Source organism: Gopherus flavomarginatus, chromosome 2, assembly GCF_025201925.1.
Source record: "Gopherus flavomarginatus isolate rGopFla2 chromosome 2, rGopFla2.mat.asm, whole genome shotgun sequence".
Lineage (NCBI taxonomy): Eukaryota > Metazoa > Chordata > Testudines > Testudinidae > Gopherus > Gopherus flavomarginatus.
In genome coordinates, this window is record NC_066618.1 from 291,739,072 (window position 1) to 291,763,656 (window position 24,585).

The window sequence follows — 24,585 nt, forward strand, 5'->3', positions numbered from 1 at the left end:
GTTGACAAAAAATTGTTTTCTGATTCAACACACTTTCAGTAATATACCCAGAATTTTTCTGAGAGCTCTTCTTAAAAAAAAAATAAAAGAAATTCAGGGTTTTTGCTCCCCTGCTGAGTTTATAAAGGGTATTTTGAGCATGCCTGAAAGCACCAAACATACTAAGAGCCACAGATCTTTTCCTTGTTCTTTTTGTACATACTTGCCTACTACACCTCATTAATTTAGTTGTTACTGTTAAAAACCCTCTCTCAGAGGCTGGAGGTGGGGAGATGCATAGATGTGCGCTCTCCCAAGAGCAGTGTGTGAAACAGATGCAACTGATCAACAAACTGTGAAACTGACCATAAAGTGCTGTTAACACATAGGAAAAGGAAAGCCACCATAACTGTACAGGTTATTTTTAACAATAGTACATAAAAAGCTTTTGGATGGACATGTGCTTTCCAAGTTTACAGTTGATTCATAATCATTAAATTCTTGTCCATTAAATCAAAAAAATCACATTCCATGCCAGTTAGATGCAAGAGTGAAATATGAGGACTGATTCTAAAATGTATGCTGCTGCATGGTATGAATTATAATTTAGGAACTTTAAAAATGGCTATTAATATTTTTCTCAGAAACTATTTTCTAGCCATACATGTGCTTTTTTCCAACATTCAGTCATTAAAAATAGTTTATATGAAATGTTTTTGAATTTGTTAGTCCTCTTAGAACTAAGCACCTTCCGGGACAAGTTCTGTATGTCTGACTGATCAGCTCAAGTAAGCAAGAGTATTTTCAATCCATTAATCTTGTAACTATCACCATAAAGAGAAAAAAAACCACATTTATCCAGTAAGATTCCAGAATTTTCTGAGCTTCTCTTATAAACATGCATTTGTCTTCAGTGTGAAAACTAATAAATACCAAAGGAAAACAAAGATGCTACACTCTTAGGGAACTTAGTCCCCAAGTGCTTCTCCAAACTATTCTAACATTAGGCCTCAGCAGAGAGTGAGTACAACAGAGACATCTTCTAAAACACCATATTTTGCAGAACCCGGTGCCAAATAAGCTTTACAAACGCCTGTGATAGCATTTTGCAACATTGAGGCAAAGGAGGGTTTGGCAACTGCAGAAAGGGTAGGAGCTGGGGGTGCTTCTTATTGCTGGGCAAGTTTTGACAGAATTTGAGTTTCTTGAGAATAAGCCAAGTACACACCTAGAATTTCAATTGTGCATCCAGGCCATTGACACTCATTCCTAAAGTTGGCCCCAATACCCAGGTTAATGAAGCAATTTTTACTTCTCAACATAATCTGAGTGGATATGATGAAGGCTGATTTGCTTTTTTTAGTTTATTCCTGTTTGCTTGTTTGTCCATTCACACTATCTTTTGTAAGTACTTGTCTTGCTATGGCTGGCCCTAGGTATCCGATAAGTGTTCAGACAGCACCTTCTCCTATTAAGCCTATGATTTCCCCTGCTTTCTGGCTCACAATGCAAACTTGTTTGACCTAATCCACCTCTGCATTCTAGTGACAAGCATTGCAATTCACCTTCCTCCTGACAAAACATTTCAAAACCTCTCACTGAATTAGAATTAGCACTATGTGGAGACGAGGAAAAGGTCAGCTCTTAGAGGTGTTACAGAACAAGATTTAGACATGACCTGGAAGTGCTGGGAAAGAGAAGAACAACTCAAATTGTGTGGCTGAGTGACAGAAGATAGACTGCTGTCAGCAGGAACTGAGAAGATGGGAAGCAAAGAGGTCTTGGGAGTTCTAAGCGGTTCCAATTTCATAGATTTCTTAACCCAGAAGAACCATTATGACCACCAAGTCTGACCTCCTGAATAACACAAGTCATAGAACCTTCCCCGTTAATTTCTGTATCAAGCCCATATAGCTTCTGTTTCAGCTATAGCATCTCTTACACATATATGCAGTTTTAAATGATTGAGTATCCACTATATTCCTAGGTATGTAGTCCCAGTGTTTAATTACCCTCCCTGTTAAAAACCCATGCCTTATTTCCATTCTGAATTTGTCTAGCTTCTACTCTTTCAGACATATTAAGCTGAAAGCAAAAACATCCTTGAGGATCTGTTAGAGAAATAGACAAAGATGCAAGATTGGATGGGTGGAATCAGGCCAGGAGTGGAGGTACATTTATGTATTATCAGATTAAAGGTGGCAGGGATAAGGGAAAAGGTGTAGGAGCAAGAGCAGCAAGTGAAAGACAAATCCCAGCAGGATCCCAAGTTCTAGGCTGTTGGGAAATAAGGAACAGAAGGATTCAAAAGAATGTGACAACGGCACAGGAGAGTGTGGGAAAGGAGAAGAGAAATCATGCACACTGATGGACTGAAGGATAATGGAAGGGAACAGGATAATACTGAAGAGATAAAGTGATTGTCAGAAAAAGGGAAAGGCAAATGAAAAGTCAGAGAACGAGTAGCATTTAGTGAAAGCAAGGTTGAATGAGTGGCCCTTTTAATAAGTGGAAGTGTTGATTCAGAGTTTAAGGTCAAACAAGGAGGAAGGCTCAGCACCAGACAGCACATCAATACTGCAGTTGGCCAGGATGAAGGTGAGAGAATGTGATTGTTCTGAGAAGGAGAATCAGGTGTCAATTCAAACTAAGATGGATGGGAAGGAGTCAAGTGAACTGTAGATTACCACCCAAATATATATGTTAATAAACCAAAAAGCATAAAATATTTATTAAACCATAAACTTTTAGTTGAGCAAATGGCAAGACCAAGAAATTTATATTCGATTCTTTTCATAATATGCAAACTTTTGGATCACAAAAATGCATGTGCAATACCAGAGCACGTTTGAGCAACTGAATCAAAATTTATTTTGTTCTGATAAGACCACAGAAATTCACAACAGCATCCCTCAATAAAGCACTATATATATATTTTTAGAACACTGACTAGGGAATTAAAAATAACTGAAGTCATGAACTTGCTTAATTTGAATGTCTGCTTTCCTCAGGGATGACAAAAATGAAACCCAAAAGGACTTCAACAAATAATGATTTTTTATGATGTGTAGCCAATGATTTTAGTTTATTGCTCGTTTATTTTGTGGTTATGATTAACATGTCATGTCACATATAATCATATGTTAAATAGAGTTAAATTGTAGGATTATAGAACTATAAAACTGATCGTAGTTAGAAGGGATAATTATGCATTAGATAGATAAGTAAGTGGGGCTAAAATGCAAGGCCTACAGGCTGAGGCCTGTAAGGTTTTAGCTTAGCTATTTTAAGCCTCGGAGAGAAGAAATGCTGATGCAAGTAAGTGACCGAAGAATAACCCAATGCCCTAACATTATAGGAAAATATGTACCAATGAGTGACACTGTGAAAAATTAACAATAAAAGTAATTTTTTGCTTACAAGATACCTGGGTAATCATATTTCTCTAACATGCCCTAACCACAAAGTGGACTATGTGCAGAAATGCTAATGAGGTATAGTCAGAATTACATTATAAGAGAAGGTGCCCAGAGTGGGAAAATTGAGCTTCCTAAAGGAAACTCCAGGAAGAATCATCCCTCTATTGATGATCAGTCCAAGAGACCCATCTAGGGTGATCAAACATCCCGATTTTATCGGGACTGTCCTGATATTTACTTGTTTGTCCCGCGTCCCAACCAATGTTCGGCTGGGACGCTAATTGTCTCAATATTTTGCACTCCGACACACAGGTGGAGGGGGCTTGTGCCCCCAACTCAGCCCCAGCCCCACCCCAACTCCATCCCCTCCCTGCCCCATTGAATCGCTCCCCAAATCCCCACCCTGGCCCCGCCTCTTCCCAAGCATGCCATATTCCTCCTCCTCCCCCCTCCTAGGCTTGCACGAATCAGCAGTATGGTGGCGCAAGTGCTGGGAGGAAGGGGGGAGAAGCAGAATGCAGTGGGGGGCGGGGAGCTGCCGGTGGGTGCTCAGCCCCCACCAATTTTTTTTCCTATGCTCCGGCAGCTTTTTATTTTTTTTTTGGCGCTCCACCAGCGACCCTCCCGCTCGCCCTCCCCATGTCCCGATATTTCATGGCTCTCATCTGGTCACCCTAGACCCATCTAAACCTAACACTATTGTTAAGGATGTGAGTATAACTACATTTGTAACTTGTGCATAGGTCTATTTAGAATTTCTTTATGCTGGGAAAATCATAACTGATTGTAACTTTAATAAAACTTGTAAAACAGATAGACCTTGTACTTGTGAACGTATGTGTGGTCACTACCCTGGGCCTTTATGTCTTCCTAAAGACTCTAAATCTAAAATAAACAATGGAGGTGACTTTCACTCTGTTAAGTTTGAAACTGTAGCTGCCAGAGTTGAACCCACAGTACTATAATATCATATTACAAAATTCACTTTAAATAAAAGGCTACAGATGCTAATAACCATATTTATAGTAGCACGAACATTACTACAATCAGTGTGTGCATAGCACATAAGTACTGATTAGAAGCATCTATACAAGTGTACATTCATAGTTCACAACTATCTGTGCAAGTACGTTTACCCTAATTAAACAGTTTTATTAACAAGTAATCAGATCCAAAGATTTTGTCATTTCATGAACAAGTTGCACATTAATTATATAAAAACGGCAGAGAGTCCTGTGGCACCTTACAGACTAACAGATGTATTGGAGCATGAGCTTTCGTGGGTGACATGCATCCGACGAAATGGGTATTCACCCCCGAAAGCTCACACTCCGATACGTCTGTTAGTCTATAAGGTGCCACAGGACTCTTTGCCGCTTTTACAGATCCAGACTAACACAGCTACCCCTCTGATACATTAATTATATAGACTCTAAACCAGATTTTTAGCTGAAAGGGTTCCTAAAGATATACAATCATTTTATGAAATATAATTAAATTTAAAAAAAACCAAGTCAATGTAATTTGGACTCATCTTCCTTTTTATGTTTGTGTGTGTCAAGGTTCCTTCCTCGCTCTGAACTCTGGGGTAAAGATATGGGGAACCTCATGAAAGACCCCCCTAAAGTTTATTTTTACCAGCTTAGGTTAAAAACTTCCCCAAGGCACAAATTCCTTTCTAGCCTTAGTATCACTGCCACCACCAAGTGATTTAAACAAACATTGAGGGAGGGCCACTTGAAGCCCTGCCTTCCCCAAATATCCCCCCAAACCCCTACACCCCCTTTCCTAGGGAGGCTTGAGAATAATATCCACCTGTACCAATTGGTGAGAACACATACCCGAACCCTTGGAGCTTAAGAACAATGAAAAATCAATCAAGTTCTTAAAAGAATTTTAATTGAAGAAAAGGTAAAAGAATCACCTCTGTAAAATCAGAATGGTAGGTGCTTTACAGAGTAACAAAAGACTCAAGAACACAGAGGATTTCCCCTCTAGGCAAAACCTTAAAGTTACAAAAACACGGATAAACCTCCCTCTTAGCACAGGGAAAATTCACAAGCTAAAACAAAAGGGTAATCTAACGCATTTCTTTTCTGCTACTACTTACTATTTCTGCACGACTAGATGCTTAGTTCAGCTATACTTAAGATGCAATTTCCTTGCCTGGTTTCTTGGCTGGCTCCGAGAGACACAGACCAAAGCCTTCCCCCACAGATTTGAAAGTATCTTCTCCCCTTATTGGTCTTTTTGGTCAGGTGTCACCCATGTTATCTGAGCTTCTTAATCCTTTACAGGGTAAAGAGGGATTTTATGCTACACTTAGCTATATGTTTATGACACGTGTGTTAGCTGCTTTAACAGGATTCTTTCTAGCATGGCAAGCTATTAGTATGAGTTTTATTATATTAAAAAAATGTGACCCCTAGTGGCTGGAAAGACATTTTAATAATTATGCTATGCAATGTCATATGGTTGTGTATATCATCTTACTAGCCAATCCAGCGGACATAGTGAAATACTAGACGACTGTAATGATCAGGAAAAAAAAAGTTAAGAAATACAGCATTACAATGATACAACTAGTAATACAAGTACTGTGGGACACTGGAGCCAGCAGTTCACGTTTATATTAAAAATCACAGCTCCTCCTCATTTAATAACTTGATGTTTCTCAGGTTAAAAAGTTTGGTGGCGGTGAATATGTAACAAAATAAATCAGAACACCACTGATAAATCTGCCTTTTGGTATTATGTGGGCGAAAACTATACAGGTAGAGTACACAGTAGCATAGCAAGCTGAAGATGTGTCCTGATAATACTGACAATCATTCCCTGGGCTAAAATGATGCTTAAGTATGAGTTCAGGGTTTGGTTTATTCAGTCCAGGTTATTGCCCAGCAAACAAGAATAACCATAAGGTATTTAAACAATCCTGCAGCCATTATACACCAGGCCTCAGTGTTCCGGCATTTGTACATCAGTAATTGTAAAGCATCCATGCACTCTGAATGGCAAAGAATCTTATTTCACTGTCATCATAATTCATAGATTCTAAGGCCATTGTGATCATCTAGTCCAGGGGTCAGCAACCTTTCACAAGTGGTGTGCCAAGTCTTCATTTTTTCACTCTAATTTAAGGTTTCATGTGTCAGTAATAAATGTTAAAAGTTTTTAGAAAGTCTCTTTCTATAAGTCTATAATAAATAACTAAACTATTGTTGTATGTAAAGTAAATAGGTTTTTAAAAATGTTCAAGAAGCTTCATTTAAAATTAAATTAAAATGCAGAGCCCCCCAGACCAGTGGCCAGGACCCGGGCAGTGAGAGTGCCACTGAAAATGAGCTTGCAAGCCGCCTTTGGCACCCGTGTCATAGGTTGCCTACACCCCTGATCTAGCCCAACCTCCTGTAAAGCACAAGCCAAAGAACTTCCCCAAAATAATTCCCAGAGTATCTTTTAAAAGAAATCCAATCTTGATTTAAAAATTGTCAGTGAAGAAGAATCCACCATGATTTAGTAAATTGTTCCAATGGTTATTTGCTCACTGTTAAAAATGTATGCCTTATTTCTAGTATCAGTTGTCTAGTTCAGAAGGTGAGAAGGGCTAAATGAGGCAATTATGTTATGACTGAGAATTTCTCTTTATCAGTTTAATACAGTTTTAACTGTTTGCTTTACATAAACAATACTGGAAAATTAAATGGTGCAGAATTGAAAAAATATTGTCACAAAATAATGATAAAAGAACAATTTGGAAAGATGCATACCATGTTTTCTACTCTGAGTTCAAAAGGCATAGGATTGTACACCATCAGCTGAACTTCACATACATCTCCTTGGACCCACTGGAAGTCTGTAAAAAATAATTACACATTTAAAAATGGAAGTGACTACCACTGTTGTACCATAACAGTAGTGCTAACTGCTGCTGATATATTACTCAGAGATGCTTGTACTCAGGAGCTATCCCTACAGTCAACTGCAAATTCCCAGACAACCTCCACAACTCAATTTCCTGCTGGAGTATGCACTTTTCCAGACTATTGCAACCCTCTCAGGAGTCTAATTTGTCTTGCATACCCCCACATTTCACCTCACTTAAAAACTATTTGCTTCCAAAATTAGACAAAAACACAGAAGTGTCACAGCACACTATTACTGAAAAATTGAGTATTTTTATAATATAATTCTAAAATAAATCAATTGGAATATAAATATTGTACTTACATTTCAGTGTATAGCATACAGAGCAGCATAAACATGTCACTGTCCGTATGAAATTTTAGTTTGTATTGACTTTGCTAGTGCTTTTATGTAGCTTGTTGTAAAACTAGGCAAATATCTAGATGAGTTGACATACCCCCATGGGTACATATACCCCTAGTAGAGACTGAAAGTGCAAAGGCTAGAGGTGGATTGGTTACTTTAATGACCTGGGGAATGTACAAACATAAAATAAATGGCAGCTCTTGCCCCAAAGAGCTTAATCCTATGAGGTACTAAGTATTCTGGCAACAATCCAGAAAAGCACTTAAGCACATGCTTAACTTAAACACTTGAGAAGTCTCATTGACTTCTGTGGTGACTTCTTACATGGGTAAGTGCCTTTCTGGATCTGGGTCAAAGTGCTCAGCACCTCAGGTACCAGAATGCAACAGGATGGTAAGGAGTGAACACAACACAGGGACATGAGGGCAGGGGACTGGACTTGATGACCTCTCGAGGTCCTTTCCAGTCCTAGAATCTATGAAAGAATGGGGAAAGAGTGGCAGTAATAGGAACACAAGTTTTCATGTACATGAGCTGAATAGGATTTGGCAGCTTCATTTATTTAAAAAAGTAAGAGGACCAGTGACACTGATAAATCAGTCACTAAGAGGAGACCAAATTAACCATTAGTTGAGGACCTCATGCACTCCCTTTTAATTCTCTTCAGGAAAGACCAGGTAACTTGGGAGCTCTTTCTTGAGAGTGGCAAGGAAGACTCAGAGCTCAGTATACCATATCAAGTACAGAGACATACCAACATTACAAACTAAATTCATTCAATATTAGAAGTATAAACAAGCATAGGGATTAAGGGAAAAGGTCGAGGAATAACACTACTACTAATTGGTAGATGCTTATCACAAAGATCTCACTATAGTAGTAGTTAGAATACAGTGATTCTGGTTGCAACTTGTAAAATATTTCAGTGTTCTGGCTTTCTCCATATTTTAACATACTAATATTGTCCTGGCAAGGGGGTGCTAAAAAGTAAGTTGACTGCATAAATCAAGACTTGTTTAATATGAAACTAATTCACATGCTGAAATTGGCAGCATTTAATTACACATTCACAACCATTTACTGTCTGATTACATTTTCTTAGCAGTGTTACAGAAGGCTTAAGGGGAAGGTTTTCAATGCAAATGTTTAACCCCAATTAATGCTAGTAGGAATTAAGGACATGCACTGTGAGAAGAATATAACCTCTTAAAAAGCATGAAACCTGCAAGTGAAAACTATCAGACAAATTGCTGATTGAATGAAGAATATTTATATACCATCATCTGTGATTTTTTGTTAGTACCCAAAATGAAGTAGACACTTTCCAATTACATCAAGAGGTTGTTACTCATACACAGAGCATAGAGTAAAACTCAATTCCTTGCGGCCAAACTGTAATTTTTACACTATTTATAAATCAAAACACACAAATACACTACAACCCTCACAAAATCTGGAAGGGTGAGTTACCAGCACAACAACATGCTGAGATGTCAATATTTGTTCATTCCAAGTCTCTCTCAAAGTAAAGACACTCAAATGATGGATTTCAATTCTGTAAGTAACTACTGAAAACAAGAAACCTATTGTAAGCTATCCTATGCAGATCAGTCATCTGTTTGGCCTTATTATTGGCAAAAGTATATTAGAAACAGCTGTGGACTTGAGATCCAGAAAGGAAAAGGCAACAACAATTGTACAAATCTATTATTAACTCAAAGAAATTTCAATTTTTCTGTTTAGTACCACTATTTATTATTTGTACTATGACAGGACCCAGAGATCCCAACTAGATCATAGCTTCACTGGGCTTGATGCTGTACAAACATCAGTAGAGATAGTCCATGCCAAAAATTGCTTACAATCTAATTTAAGACAAGGCTAAACAAGTAACAAAATATAAGAGCAGGGGTGGGAAGAGATAACTGGAACATTAACAAAGAAGTGAGGCGACAGAAGATAGCATTTTCAAATTTTTTCATAGTATAGACATTACAATTCTTTCATAGACCATATCTTCATTCATTCACAATTGCAAAGACCATTTCTACTCAACATTGCAACTATATAAATTATCTACATAGATATTAGAAAAAGGATTTCATATATTTTAATTGTACAAATGGAAATTTTGCAACTAGAAAGGAGGAAAGTCAACATGGTATGACTAGTCAACTTGCCATAAAGTACTTGTGAACTGCTCCACATCCCTTAATTTGAAAGCATTAGGTCAAATGTATATAGTTCAATGGTTCTGAAACAACTTTGAAAGTTTTTTAAATACCTTAAACTCCTGTGCTGCCTTAACATTCACCTCCTTTCCAACCTTCATCCTTCCCTGAACAAATCAAATCCGTGGCTAACTTCCAATTATTTTTATTATTTCTCCTTTCTATGGAGAACATATACGCAAACACTTCCCTATGCAGCGTTATCAGTTTGGTTTTTTTTACATAGAAAAATATAAACTGTCCTCATTGCTCTTTCAAACAATAGACTCCTTCCCTGAAAAAAGAAAAAGACCATTCCTGCTGGATGCCTAGCCAATACAAGGGTTTCTATCACTCTTTGTTGCTGCCCAGTGCAGGGGTGGATCCTTGCCAGTGTGAGCTTCAACAGGACAGAGACATCAATGAACAATTGTGTATTTGCTCTAATGTCATTGTAGTCCAGGACTATAATGGTACTGCCAGAGCCTTCCATATCTAACCCTCTATTAATTTTCCCAGCTCATCCCCCATGAAAGTCAATTGTCCAGCTCCACAAACAGTGTTCTGAGGTCCAAAATTGCAGACACCTTTAGGATTCCTGAGACAGTAAAGGGAAACCTGCTGGTGCTGCTGGAAGCAGATGGGATGGTGAAGCCACGTGACACCAAATTCCTGGCTCCATGGAAGGTTAGGAGCAGAGGGGTCTTGGCTACCTCCATCTCCTACCTCTTAGTAATCCTGGCAGGCCCAGCTGACAAAATCATCCTTCCTGAAGCCTTTTTAAAGGGCCACTCCACATGACAAAAAATTTTGGGGAGGGATTTTGCCCATATTGCACTGTTGGAAGGAGAAGGGGTAGCTGGAGCTACATATTCTCAAAAATACTAGCTTTGCAGGGAGAAGTCTGGAGATTCATCTAGCCCCTGCCACTTACTAACAGCCACTACTAATAGTATACTAGTTTCATAATTTTATTTGACATTATTAGGTGGTTCCTACTGGGGATATATTGTACATTCTTACTTCTGTAGATGCTAAGTCAGTATTTTATAACACTAATCACTTTAACTGGATCACAAAAATCTCTGGTTTTATTTCTCATAATAATCATGATACTAAAGCTATTTAATAGGACTATAATAATCCAATGTAATATTTAAAATATAATCAATTTTAAAAAAGCTTATCAGCTTATGAGAGCTGAAGAGCTGTAAGCAGTTTCTTAATACTCTTCTCAAGGGCTCCATTTCTCTTCGGGTTTTCATTAATACTTGACATCCTTCGCTGTAATGATAATTTATTCAATTATACACTAGGACTCATCTGCAAAGTAATACAAGGTAATGAACCAGGATTATTTGGAACAACTTCAAGAAGCTACCAGTTGTTTAGAAGATCACAAGAACTATCTAGTAAGAATAAATTGTTGATTTTTTTTCTACCTATAGTTAGGTAAATTAAATATATTTCTTCAAAGTACTGGCTTTTGTCATTGCGTGAAAGAAGTACCTTGAATATCTTGAATTTCTTGCTGGATATTTAAGACATGATCAAGAAGCAGTGGCGGAACCCACAAGGCAGCACAGGGGGTGGTCATCCTCCAAACACTCTTTAAATGTATGTATGGTGCCTTTTCAAGCATATTTCTCAATTGAAAATTACCACCAATGATCCATCCCCTCCCCAACTTAGTTAGAAAACCTGGCTTCGCTAATGGCTTTGTTCCTCGTATGTAGGGTGACCAGATGTCTCAATTTTATTGGAAGAGTCCCAATTATTGGGTCTCTTATTTTGGCTGCTATTACCCCCCACCCCGTCCCGATTTTTCACATTTGCTGTCTGGTCACCCTACTCGTATGCGTTGAATTAAAAAGAATTAAGACCAATGTGTATACTGAAGGTTTGAGCTTTCAAAGGTCACAACCAGCCTGAATTTCCCCTTAGACTGGATCACATAGAATGACTAGAGAAACCAATGTGTGCCATCTTAAACGTCTCGAGTACAATGGATCCTTAAAAACAACAAAAAAACCATTTTACTACTGACTCCAAGAATACTCTCCATTATACTCAGAGAATAATGTTGAGCTCACACATGTTCTCTGATGGATTTGTTAAGGAATGAGAATAGCAGTTATATTAAACAAGTTTGGCAAAACTACTCAAAAAGTGAAGATTTTTATCAATGAAAATCTAACTAAAAATGCACATTGTCTAGAAGGAGGTGAGAGGCAGACCAGTTGAGTCTCTGGTAAAGATAAAAGGGGCAAAAAATATGGGTGATGTTATGTTTATGAGTCTACTATAGACCACCAAATCAGGAAGAAGAGGAGGAGGAAGCATTTCTAGAACCTCCAACAAATATCCAAAACACAAGACCAGAGCCCTCCTTTGGGTATGGTGAATCAGGGCAACCGCCCCAGCCTCATGCTTTCGGAGGCCCCACAGGCGGGAAGGTGAGGTGGGAGGCGAACGCGATGAGGAGGCAAATGGGACGCAAGCAGCAGGTGGGGTGAGGAGGCAAATGGAGAGGCAAGCGGCAGGCGGGGTGAGGAGGCAAATGGAGAGGCAAGCGGCAGGCAGGCGGGGGGCAGGGAGGAGCCCCCTGTGACACGCTGTACCTCAGGGGAAACACCCTACACCCCCATGTTCGTCTTTATAAAATGATTGTGTGGTATCCAATGTAAAATTTGTGATGTTGAGCGTCTTCGGAAGGCTCATAACACAGAGCATGCTTTTTATAGTGATGTTATAGTAATTGTCACAGTCATGTTAAGGTTATAATTTCATGTATACAGTTACGAGGCTGAAAATGTATCCTCATGGTTTAAAGCAAGCCCATGCAAAAACCCACCAAGAACAGAGGCAGTTCACACCTCGTCAGGGCATGGATGAGACAAATCCAGCCCAGCCTCACAGGAACAATGGACACTGGCTTAGGCAGCAACAAAAGAATCTGTTAGACCTTGGAGGGATTCACCTCCCCCTTCCTTTGGGCAGTCTGGGACTGTGATGAGGTAATGCTCACCTGACTCTGAGGAGCGGGGTTAGGGAGGGCAAAGCCAAAAGGAAAGAAAGGACATGATAAAAGGGAAACATTTTACCATGCTCTCTCTTCCACTTACATCTAAGATGCCACTACCACCAAGCAACTGAACAGCTGATCAAAGGGGAGAGGCTGGCTGAAGAGCAAGCCTGTGGGTGAGAAGCATCTAAGTTTGTAAGGACACTGAAAGTGTTAAGATCAGCTTAGAATGTGCTTTGCTTTTATTTCATTTAACCAAATCTGATTTGTTATGCTTTGACTTATCATTTAACATCTATCTTTACAGTTAATAAATCTGTTTATTTGTGCATTTGGTTTGCAGTGTGTCAGAAACTCCCCTTGGGAAAACAAGCCTGGTAAAACATAAATTTCTTTGTAAAAACTGACAAACTCATAACCTTGCAGCATCCAGTGGGAATAACTGGACAGTGCAAGATGGAGGTTCCTATCGTTGTATCTGGGACCGGAGATATTGGCTAGTGTCATTCGCTTGCAAGCAGCTGGGAGCAGCTTACATGCCAGAGGCTGTGCATGAGAGCTTACAGCGATGCAGCTGCACCATTGTAAGCTCTAGTGTAGCCGCTCTAAACCAACGTGAGAGCGCTCTCCCGTCAACTGACTTAATAATCCCCCCACGAGCGGCGGTAGCTATGTCAGCAAGAGAAGCTCTCCTGCCAACATAGCATTATCCACACCAGTGCTTAGGTCGGTGTAAATTATGTTCCTGAAGAGGGTGGTTTATTCACACTGCTGAATGACATAAGTTATACCGACGACATAAGTGGTAGTGTAGACATTACTTCCTCAACTTTCTGAAACAAAGGCAACAAGGTGGACAGCCCTATTAAAACTTGATTCTAACCAATGGGGAGGAATTGGTAGCCAATATGAAGATGTACGGCAATTTGACTGAAAGTGATCATCATATGATAGATTTCATGATTCCAAGGAATGGAAGGAGTGAATATGGTCAGACTGAGAAAAAAAAACTGTTACTAATCTTTCCATAACTACTTGTTCTCTCAGATGTATTGCTCATGTCCATTCCCACGTAGGTGAGTGCGTACTATGTGCATAATCACTGGAATGTTTTTCCCTAAGTGGTATCCATTGGGTCAGCTCTGGCGGCCCCTGGATTCACATCCTCATGGCACTGTACATAGGAACCTGCCGCCTCCTCAGTTCCTTCTTGCCAGCAACTCCAACAGAGGAGTAGGAGAGTGGGTTTGGGAATGGACATGCACATCTGGAAGAACAGTAACAGAAAGTTTAGTAACAGTTTCTTTGTCTTCAAGTGCTTACTCATGTCCTTTCCCAAGTAGGAAACTCCCAAACAGATGCAGAAGGCAGATTTAAAGTTCAACAACAGGCAGATTGCAGTACTGTCCTGCCAAGTCCATCGTCTCTGGCCTGCTGCATGATGGCTTAGTGGGTAGTGAAGGTGTGAACTGAATATAACGTAGCCACTCTATAGATATCCTGGATGGGAAACTGCCCAACGCCAGTGAACATGCTTGCACCATTGTGAAGTGTGCTGCCAGAGTGGGGCTTTTTGCCAGATCGTAGTACATGCGGATGTAAGTGGTAATCCTTGAAGAAGCTCTTTGGGCAGACACCGGGAAGCCCTTCATTCTATCAGCCACTGCCACGAACAGCTGAGTAGTCTTTCTGAATGATTTAGTCCTCTCTATGTAGCAGGCCAGCACTCGCTTGACATCTAGCAAGTGAAGTCTCTGCTCCTAGATTCATAGATTCTAGGGTCAGAAGGGACCAATGTGATCATCTAGTCTGACCCCCTGCACAAAGCAGGCCATAGAACCCTACCCATCCACTTCTATAACAAACCCCTAACCTATGTCTGAGTTATTGAAGTCTTCAAATTGTGGTTTGAAGACCTCAAGCTGCAGAGAATCCACCAGCAAGTGACTCATGTCCCACGCTGCAGGGGAAGGTGAAAACTCCAGGGCCTCTGCCAATCTGCCCCGGAGGAAAATTCCCTCCCGACCCCAAATATGGCGATCAGCTAAACCCTGAGCATGTGGGCAAGACTCACCAGCCAGCACTCAGAAAAGAACTCTCTGCAGTAACTCAGATCCCATCCCATCCAACATCCCATCACCGACCACTGGGCATACTTATCCGGCGATAATCAAAGATCAATTGCCAAAATTAGGCTCTCCCATCATACCATCCCTTCCATAAACTTATCAAGCTTAATCTTAAAGCCAGATATGTCTTTTGCCCCCACTACTCCCCTTGGAAGGCTGTTCCAGAACCTCACTCCTCTAATGGTTAGAAACCTTCATCTAATTTCAAGTCTAAACTTCCTAGTGTCCAGTTTATACCCATTCGTTCTTGTATCTATATTGGTACTAAGCTTAAATAATTCCTCTCCCTCCTTAATATTAATCCCTCTGATATATTTATAAAGAGCAAGCATATCCTCCCTCAGCCTTCTTTTGGCTAGACTAAACAAGCCAAGCTCCTGACTATTAGCATGTGGCTTTGGGGGGAAAAAACAGGAGGAAAATGTCCTGCTTATTGTGAAACAGACACCACCTTAGGAAGGAAAGCCGGGTGAGGACATAGCTGGACTCTGTCCTTGAAGAAAACCATGTATGATGGTTCCAAAGTAAGGGCTCTAATTTGCAAGACCTTCCTGGCTGAGATGATGGCCAGGACAAGTAGCATGTCACCAAAAGCTCAAAAAGTGCAGGACCGGCGCTAGGGGTTTGAGCGCCCTAGGCAGACGGCAATTTCTCCGCCCCACGGCTCCGGTAGAGCTGCCGCAGTCATGCCTGTGGAGAATCCGGTGCTCCACGGCTCCGGTGGAGCTGCCACAGTCGTGCCTGCGGGAGGTCCACCGGAGCCACGCGAGCAGCCGACCGTCCGCAGGCACGACTGCGGCAGCTCCACCGGAGCCGCGGACCAGCGGACCCTCCACAGACACCACTGCAGCAGCTCCACCGGAGCCGCCTGCCGCCCCCTCCGGCAAAACGGCGCCCACCAATTATTCTGGCGCCCTAGGCAATTGCCTGGGCTGCCTAAATGGTAGCACCGGCCCTGCCCATGTGTCTGGATAGTGCCAAGTTAAGGTCCCAAGGTGGGATAGGCTGCTTTACCTGTGGGTATAGCCTACTCAATTCCTTAAGAAACCAGCTACAGAGTGCATTAGTGAAAATGGACCTGCCATTCACCCTCAGGTGAAAGGCTGAGACAGACACCAGGTGCACTCTAATTGAAGATACTGGCAACCCTTGCTGCCTTAGGTGTGTAGCAAGTAGTCCAGAATACATGGAACTGTCACCTGAGAGGGCAAGATCCCTTTCTGGCCTCACCAGATTGAGAATCTCTTCCATTTTGCCAAACATATAGCCCTGGAGGACAGCTTTCTGCTCCATAACAGAACCTGCTGAACTTAACCCAAGCATGCCAGCTCCAAGGAGTTCAGCCATGGAGCTTCTAGGCTGTGAGATGAAGGGACTCCATGTTCGGATGCTGCAGATGCCTGTGATCCTGAGAGATTAGACCCGGAAACAGAGACAGGGTGATTGGTGTTTCTAAGGACATATTCAGGAGCGTGATGAAACAGTGCTCATGCAGCCAGGCCAACGCTATCATGATCAAGTGCACCTCATCTTTTTTGACCTTCAGAAGGATCCTATGTATGAGTCGAATGGGTGGAAATGTGTAGAAAAGATGGCCCTTCCGGGGGGATAAGGAATACATTCGAGATCAAGCCCAGACTGAGATTCTGAAAGAAGCAGAACTGTGGGCACTACCTCTTGTATTTTGTTGCAAACGGGGATACCTGGGGACTTCAGCATCTCTGGAAAATATCCATCACAACGTCCAGGCAAATGGACTATTATTTGTGGTTGATGAAGGATCTGCTGAGATGATCCAGTAGCACATTCTGAGCCCCTGGAAGGAAGGGCTCCTTGAGATGAATCGAGGTTATGCAGAATTCCCAGAGGTAGACGGCTTCCTGGTATAGGTGAGAGGAGCACCCTGTCTGTTTATATAGATCATCACTGTCATGTGTGTCGCTGCTTACAGACAACACTTGCCTTTCACTTGTCAGGCATTGCAGCCTGACCTGGGATATACTGCTTTGAGTTCTCTCACATTGATGTGAAGTAAGAGCTCCTCCTGAGACCAGAGGACCCCTGAGAACACTAGATGAGCTCCCCAGCCTAGTTTGGAGGCGTCAGTGACCAGAGACATCCACAGTTGAGGTTTGGCAAATGGAACACCTACACAGACTGACCCCAGGTCCAACCACCACAGGAGGGAGGTGATCACATGAGGGGGAAGTGTGACCACCACAGCCAAGCCGTCTTGGCCAGGATGGGACACTGATGCTAGCCAGACTTGGAGCAGTGTTAGTCGCAACCTCAGGTACTTCACCACATACATGCAGGAAGCCATGTGCCCCAGAAGCTTCAGGCAGATTCTTACTGTGGTGACAGGTTGCTTTCTGAGGTTCTGTATGATTGCTCCCAGAGATTGGAATCTGGCTTCCAGTATGAAGGCTTTGGGTTGGACAGAGTCAAAGATCCTTCCTATGAATTCTATTCTTTGGGCGGGAACAAGAGTCAACTTCTGAGTGTTCAACAGACCTGCCTCTGAAAGGTTGATAGTGTTAGTTGAATGTGTGCCTCCATCTCAGATCCGGACTGGCCTCTGACCAGCCAGTCATCGAGGTAGAGATAGACCTGCACCCTTTGTTTTCTCAGGAAGGCCACGACCACTGCCATGTACTTTGTAAAGACCCGAGGGGCTGATGACAGACCAAAGGGCAGCACCGTGAATTGATAGCGTACTTGTCCCACCATGAACCGGAAGAATCTCCTGTGGTCTTGAAGAACCGAGATGTGGAAGTACTCATCATTCAAGTCAAGAGCAGCATACCAGTCTCCTAGACCCAAGGAGGGGATAATGGAGGTAAAGGAGACCCGGTGGAACTTCAGCTTCCTTATGAATTTGTTGACGTTTTGCAGGTCTAGGACGAGTCTGAGACCACCCCGGCCTTGGGGATTAGGAAATACCTGGAGTAAAACCCCTTGCCCCTTAACTCCAGACAAATCTCTTCTACCACTCCCAGCTGCAGAAGCATTTGCACTTCTTGAATTAGAAGTTGCTTTTGGGAAGGGTCCCTGGAGAGGGATGAGGGAGGGAGGGAGGGTGGGAAGGAGACTGGGAACTGAATTCGAGTATATCCCAGTCTTACTGTGCAAAGCACCCAGTGGTCTGAAGTAATATTGACCCATGCCTGAAAAACAGTGAGATAGTCAGTCCGCAAAGATGGGGAGGAAGGATCCCAAAAGAGCACTGGTACGCCATCCTCATGGATACCTTAAAAAAGCCTACTTGGCACCTGACCTTGGCCTAGCCAACCTTGATCTGTGGGCCAACAAGGGTTGGGGAGGGGGCCACCTCTTATAACCCCTACCCTGCTTTCTACCATAGTCCTGCCTTGGCTGCGACTGGTAGAAGCGAGGCAATGGCTGCGGTCTGAAGCGTTTTCTCAATGGGGTGGGGATATGTAGACCCAGAGACTTGAGCATGGCCCTGGAGTCCTTCGAACTGTGCAGCTTGGCATCCAACGCTTGGAAAACAAGGATGTGCCCTCAAATGGTAGGTCCTGGATCATTTGCTGCATTCACAAGGGAGGCTCAAACCCTGTAGCCAAGAGGACCTTACTATCACGGCCAAAACTATGGTCCATGCAGCTGACCATGAGCCACATCCAGAGCTGCTTGCAGGGGACACATTTGCTACCGCTCTGCCTTCCTCAACCAAAACTGAGAACTCTGCCTTGGAGTCCTAGGGCAGTAACTCCTTAAACTTCATCAATGTCCCCCAGGAATTAAAAGTTGTATCTTCTAAAGAGCACCTGCTGGTTAGCAATATGACGCTGGAGCTCCCCTGTGGCACAGAACTTCCTGCCCAAGAGATCCAGCTTTCCAGCATCCTTAGCTTTAGGGGTAGGTCGCTGTTGCCCCTGCCTCGCATGCTCATTCTCTGCCAAAAAAGGCCAAACAAACATATTTTGACAAACAAGCAGTTTAAGGTTCTTGTCCACACAGACTGAATGTCTCCCGAACATCAGCTGGGGATGATTCCTGTGCAAGAGAAATGGCTGTAAGAGCAAAGAGTAAACGCCTCAAATCATCTCTCCTTTTCTCTCTACCAATATCATCAACGCTTGAACAAGAAAGGAAAGAGCATTGGGGGGAAGAGGGGGAGATCCTGACTGAAGGACTCAGCCAGTAAGACTGTTTGAACTTGTGGTGAGAGAGACCTTTACATTGAATTCAGTTAGCTTGTTAAATTAGGTATTTGCTGTGTTTTACTTTTTATTTCTTTGTAACCAATTCTGACTTCTATGCCTCGTTACTTGTAATCATTCAAAATCTATCTTTTTGTAGTTAGTAAATCTGTTTTATTATTATTATTTATTTTATTATTTGGGAAACAGGATTTGTGCATATCATTTTCTATTAATGAGATGACAGACTTTATATGAGTTTGCATTGTTCAGAAGGGTGCCGGGCAGTACAAGTTGCACACATTTTTGGGAGAAAATCTGGGATTGGGAGTTTGCTGATGTTGCCCTGCAGTGTAATTCAAGAATGGCTGGCTATAGCACTCATACTATATAGCTGGGAGTGATCTACTTGCTGGAGGCTGTGTGTGAGCAGACAATGGGTGGTTGCTCTCACAGCAAAGCACTGTAAAAGGCACCCCAGGTTGGAGAACTGAGGGACACAGATGTCCATTACCCAGGACACAATCTGGATTTATGTCATACATCCCAAGAGGTCTCACCACCTATAAGGCCTCTAACCACTATGTACATCTCCAAATATGTAGAAGAGAGACCTGAAGCTCAAAAGTTTGTCTCTCTCACCAACAGAAGTTGGTCCAATAAAATACATTACCTCACCCACTTATCTTTCTACTATCCTGGGACTGACACGGCTACGGTTACAACTATACTACATAAGAGTACGTGTGACATAATTCAAGATCTAAAACAGTTTTCTTATTCAATTCATTTCCCCAACAAGATTATTGGGTTGAGTGCAGGGCTGGCTCCAGGCACGAGCTTATCAAGCAGGTGCTTGGGGCGGCAACTCCAGAGCGGGGCGGCACTTTCAGGTATTCGGCAAATGGTCTCTCATTCCCGCTGGGAGCAAAGGACCTCCCGCTAAATTGCTGCAGATCGTATTCACAGCTTTGGGGGAGGTGGGCTGCTTGGGGCGACAAAACCCCTGGAGTCAGCCCTGGTTGAGTGCTTATTGATTTGCTTGAAAAAAATCAGATAAGAAAAGAATAAGAAAATAAGTTGAAATCAGTTAACATTTCTTCCGCACAGAAAATTTTATCCTAAAGTATTATGCTTTGAGTAATTCCTTCAATTCCTGATCTGTACATGGAGTAAAGGCATGAAGATTTCAAAGCAACAGTTACAAGAAAGCTTGACTCAAACTCTCACCTATTTTCTTACTTCGCTCTTCTCCACGATTGTGTGCAATAATTGGAGAGTATATGAAGGGACTTTTGGCTGACATATTCTGACCCAACAAACTTTTCATTTTCTGTGGCCGAAGACTGACGGGGAGATTCAAGAGTTTCACAGATCTGTTAAATAAAAATGTAAACAGCATTTTTAAAAACTGGTTATTTTTACTTTAAAAGGAAATTGTTGGCAAATACTGATTACTCCTTACATTTTTATAATGAACATGGTGTCTGCAATGAGGGAAAAACTAAATATAAAGTAAACCAAGGGTCTGAAGGAAAACCAAATATCATTTCAGAGGAAAACTGCAAACATACATAAAATCAGAAAAATATAATGAGGAAAAGGTGCCAAAGAAAAGATGTAGAGGATCATCATTTCCTTAAGAAAATGACCCGGACAAAGTAAGTCCAGTGATTTTAAATGTATGAAATTTAGGTAGCTAACCACTGATGATGGATTCTCTAAGCCCGACAAGCCAAACTTTGGAGGGAGTCTCTAAAATTTTCAGCAATAAGCACCGGACAGCAAGTAGCTTTGCTGCAGTTAGCACAGAGATTTTGGGCTAGAAATTTGATAGAACTGCTGCTGTGACAAACTGGGGACTACAAATTTACCTTGATTATGTGCTCAACAGTAAAAGGTGAGTGAAAGTTCAAAAGATGTCACAATAACCTATAACAACAAATGTTGATGGGAAAAGATGATCAGTACCCACCACAACACACCTTTCAAGACCCATGGGTCCTACACATGCCTACTACAACATGTATACCTCATCCAGTGCACTAAATGCCCAAATAACTATGTAGGTGAAACCAGACTGCCACTAAACTCTCAGATTAAGTCTCACAGGAAAAAAAAATAAAAAGACAAAAACGCTATCACCAATCGACAGACAGTGTTCACTATCTGACCTCTCAGTCCTCATCCCCAAAGGAAACCTGCACTACTACTCCAGAAAGACAAGCTCAGGAGCTTAAATTCATAACATTTCTAGACACTAAAAATTATGGTATTGAAAGAGACACTGGATTTATGGATTTGAATGGTCTCTTAGAATATGTGTAACCACTTAGACTAAATAATCTTGTATTCAGTTGTGACATTCTGGGTATGTCTACTCATGCACCAGCGTAGTGCCTCAGTGTAGACACTGAGGTTCTTCCATTGGCCTTGGTAATCCACCTCCCTGAGAAGAGGTAGCTAGGTCAACAGAAGACTCCCTCTGTAAACCTAGCATTGTCTACATCTTAGGTCAGATCAGCATAGTTACATCTCTCATGGGGTGTGGATTTTTCTCTTCCCCAAAAGAACAGTTATTAGCATCTTTAGTACTATCTAAAAGATTGTCAAACACGGGTTTTTTCCTTCTACACACATTCTCCAGCTAATGGAAAAGGGAACAACGGATATAGTTAAAGTATTTGAAATGTTAAGTATTGAATAAAGTTTTCTTTAACTGTTTTTCTCTCTTTTTTTGTATCTTTAATAAAACACTTAGGATTTGCATTGGTGTGGTTGCCATGGTGCTAAGCAGGCTGAGGTTTCTGTATACCAAACCCTGAATCTTGTTTAATGTTGGACAGTTTCAGAGTCATGACTCTTTGGGCCCCTTTATTCCTTATAAATTAACACAACACTGCTTTATACAAAATGTAATAAAAATAAGTTTCCAAGGAAGGAGACTAAAGCAGAATCTACATTAGTTTAAGAGACAGATTTGCTTCTGGAGGTGGAGAAAGTGGACTGGGAATTGTCAGAATATGGTGGTAAAGCATAACAATAAATAAGGTAACAAATGGCCACCATATTAGACCAGCTAAACACTGAGGGAGCAGGGAAATGTTCTTACAGCAGGAAAAACACCAGACTCTAATGATGATAGAAAAGAGATTGAATAATTTAAAATGTCAGAATACAGTTGGTGAATATTCACTTAAATCAGATTTACCTGGAGGGATGATAATTAATAACATGTGAAGGCACCAGATATAGATTTTGTTGTAGCTTTTTAACTGCTACTTTTTAAAGTTAATCACGTGTGAATTTACCTGGTGAAAATAAACCTCTTACTCAAGTTAGAAATGGTGAGCCATGGAAGTTACAGTCAGGACTGTGTATGTTTAAAGACACTGCACTTCAGCCCTAAACTTCAACAATACTCCAGTCTCGGGACCCTCATGTTTAAACATACAAAATTCGTGCCTTATGTAAAACAGCCACTAGAGACAATGATTCAATAAAATTCCCCGTATATCCAAAATATGTCTTCAGAAGTAAGAAGCAAATACTGTACTACTATGCACAGTTTGCTTTAAGATAACATTTTTCCCCCCCCAAGAACTTCAGTTCACAGTGCAAATGTTCATGCTGAAAAATTCTTTGATAATGCCACAATATACCAAGGAGACTGTATGTATTACAATGTGATTAAATTTTAATATTTTATGAAGTTATTCATCAGATATAACTAGCACAGATACACTGAGGAAGAAGAAATTTGTCTCAGATAATTGTAAATGGCAAAAGGCCAGAGAAACACAAATTACCCATAAATTGCTTTTTGTTGGCAAAAAGAGAAAAGTAGTTATATTTTAGGGATATTAAAGTAATTTTGCATCCTTTACAGTGCAGTAAATGAATGACTTGAATTATAATGTTACACAATTATCCACAATCTCAAAGAGTAAGTAATTATTAGCCAGGGGATGGAAATAGTTTAAGTACAGAGACAAAACATTGTAAATTCTGCACAAGAGACACAAAAATACTCTAATGAAAAGACTGTATAGCATACATCTCAGAAAACAAAATCTGTTGTAGAAAATTACTTGGAACCTTCAAGCTGATGTGTTACTGTAATAAAACTGTAGGAGAAATTATACACATTATCTCTGCCATATAAAAAACAACCAACTATATTAGAAGTTTTCTGGAATAAGAAGAAATAACTGCACAGAGACATCAATGGGTGAGTTAAGTGTTAACACTCTAATGACGACCACCACTGCCATCAGAACCAAATGCAAGGAAACAGAAGAAAATTAATTTACCTAAAGAATAAATTGAAACCTGAAGCATCCCCAAATATTCTACATACTCCAATGAATACATAATTACTTTTCTTGCAAGTCTCTCTGTAATTAGAAAGCAAACACATTTCTTGGGTAGACCAAAGACCTTGTGTCTGAAACGGACTTAAGTGAGCTTCCCAACCTCCATCCGATGCAGATGTGACTAGTGTCTGTCTGTTGTAGCACAGCAAAAGGAACTCCAATGCAAACAGCTGAGGGTTCCAGTCAAAATTTAAAGTAGTACAAGATCTGAGTAGGCACTTGAACCACAATGTCCATATGAGAGGCCAGTGAATACAACAAGGCTAGCCAGCACTGTACCTTCCTGAAGTGCATGCTGCCATGTGCCTTACAAGTAAAGAAGTGTTTCAAACTGTAGTGACAGGATGTGATTTTATATCACAAGCAGCGTTTCTCAAACTGGAGCCCACTAATCAACTCCTCCCCACTCTTCCTCCCTCCCAGCGCCTCCTGCACGTTAACAGTCCAGTGGTGCATCAGGGTAAGGCAGGCTTCCTACCTGCCCTAGCTCTGTGCCGCTCCTGGAAGTGGCCAGCACATCCCTGCAGCTCCTGAGGGGACAGGAGGTCTCCACATGATGCCCCCACCCCGACTCCACAGCTCCCAATGAATGGTGTGGAGGCGGTGCCTGCGGCCAGAGGCAGCACGCAGAGACGCCCTGGTCCCCCAGCCTACGATCTGCTGCTAGAGGGATGTGCCAGTTGCTTTCAGGAGGCACCTCAGGTAAGCGCTGCTTGAGGTAAGCACCGCCTGGCTGGAGCCCACAACCGCCTGCCCAGCCCACAGTCCGCATCCAAACTCCAGCCCAAAGCCCTCTCCTGCCTCCCCAACATCCTGCCCCAGCCTAGTAAAAGTAAGTGAGGGCGGACGAAAGTGAGCAACATGAAGAGGGGGTGGAGTGAGCAGGGGGCAGGGCTTCAGAGAGTGGGAAGAGCAGGGGGCATAGCCTTGGGGAAGAGGGCGGGGCAAGGGCTGAACAGGGGGGCTTAGTGGTCCCTGAACATTTTTAAATCAAAAGGGGGGGCCTCAG

General features: G+C 41.7%; 1 protein-coding gene across 7 annotated transcripts in view; it reads right to left on the reverse strand.

The window, feature by feature from the left end:
* The window catches only part of TRAPPC9 (trafficking protein particle complex subunit 9), an 840,301-nt gene that overhangs the window by 738,718 nt on the left and 76,998 nt on the right, over window positions 1-24,585 (reverse strand). For all 7 annotated transcript variants that reach the window (XM_050940629.1, XM_050940628.1, XM_050940630.1 and 4 more), the window contains exons 11-12: window positions 20,431-20,576; window positions 7,169-7,254 (exon numbers count right to left, since the gene is read on the reverse strand). In XM_050940629.1, the coding sequence (XP_050796586.1) occupies window positions 7,169-7,254; window positions 20,431-20,576 (232 nt within the window). The remainder of the gene's footprint in view (window positions 1-7,168; window positions 7,255-20,430; window positions 20,577-24,585) is intronic.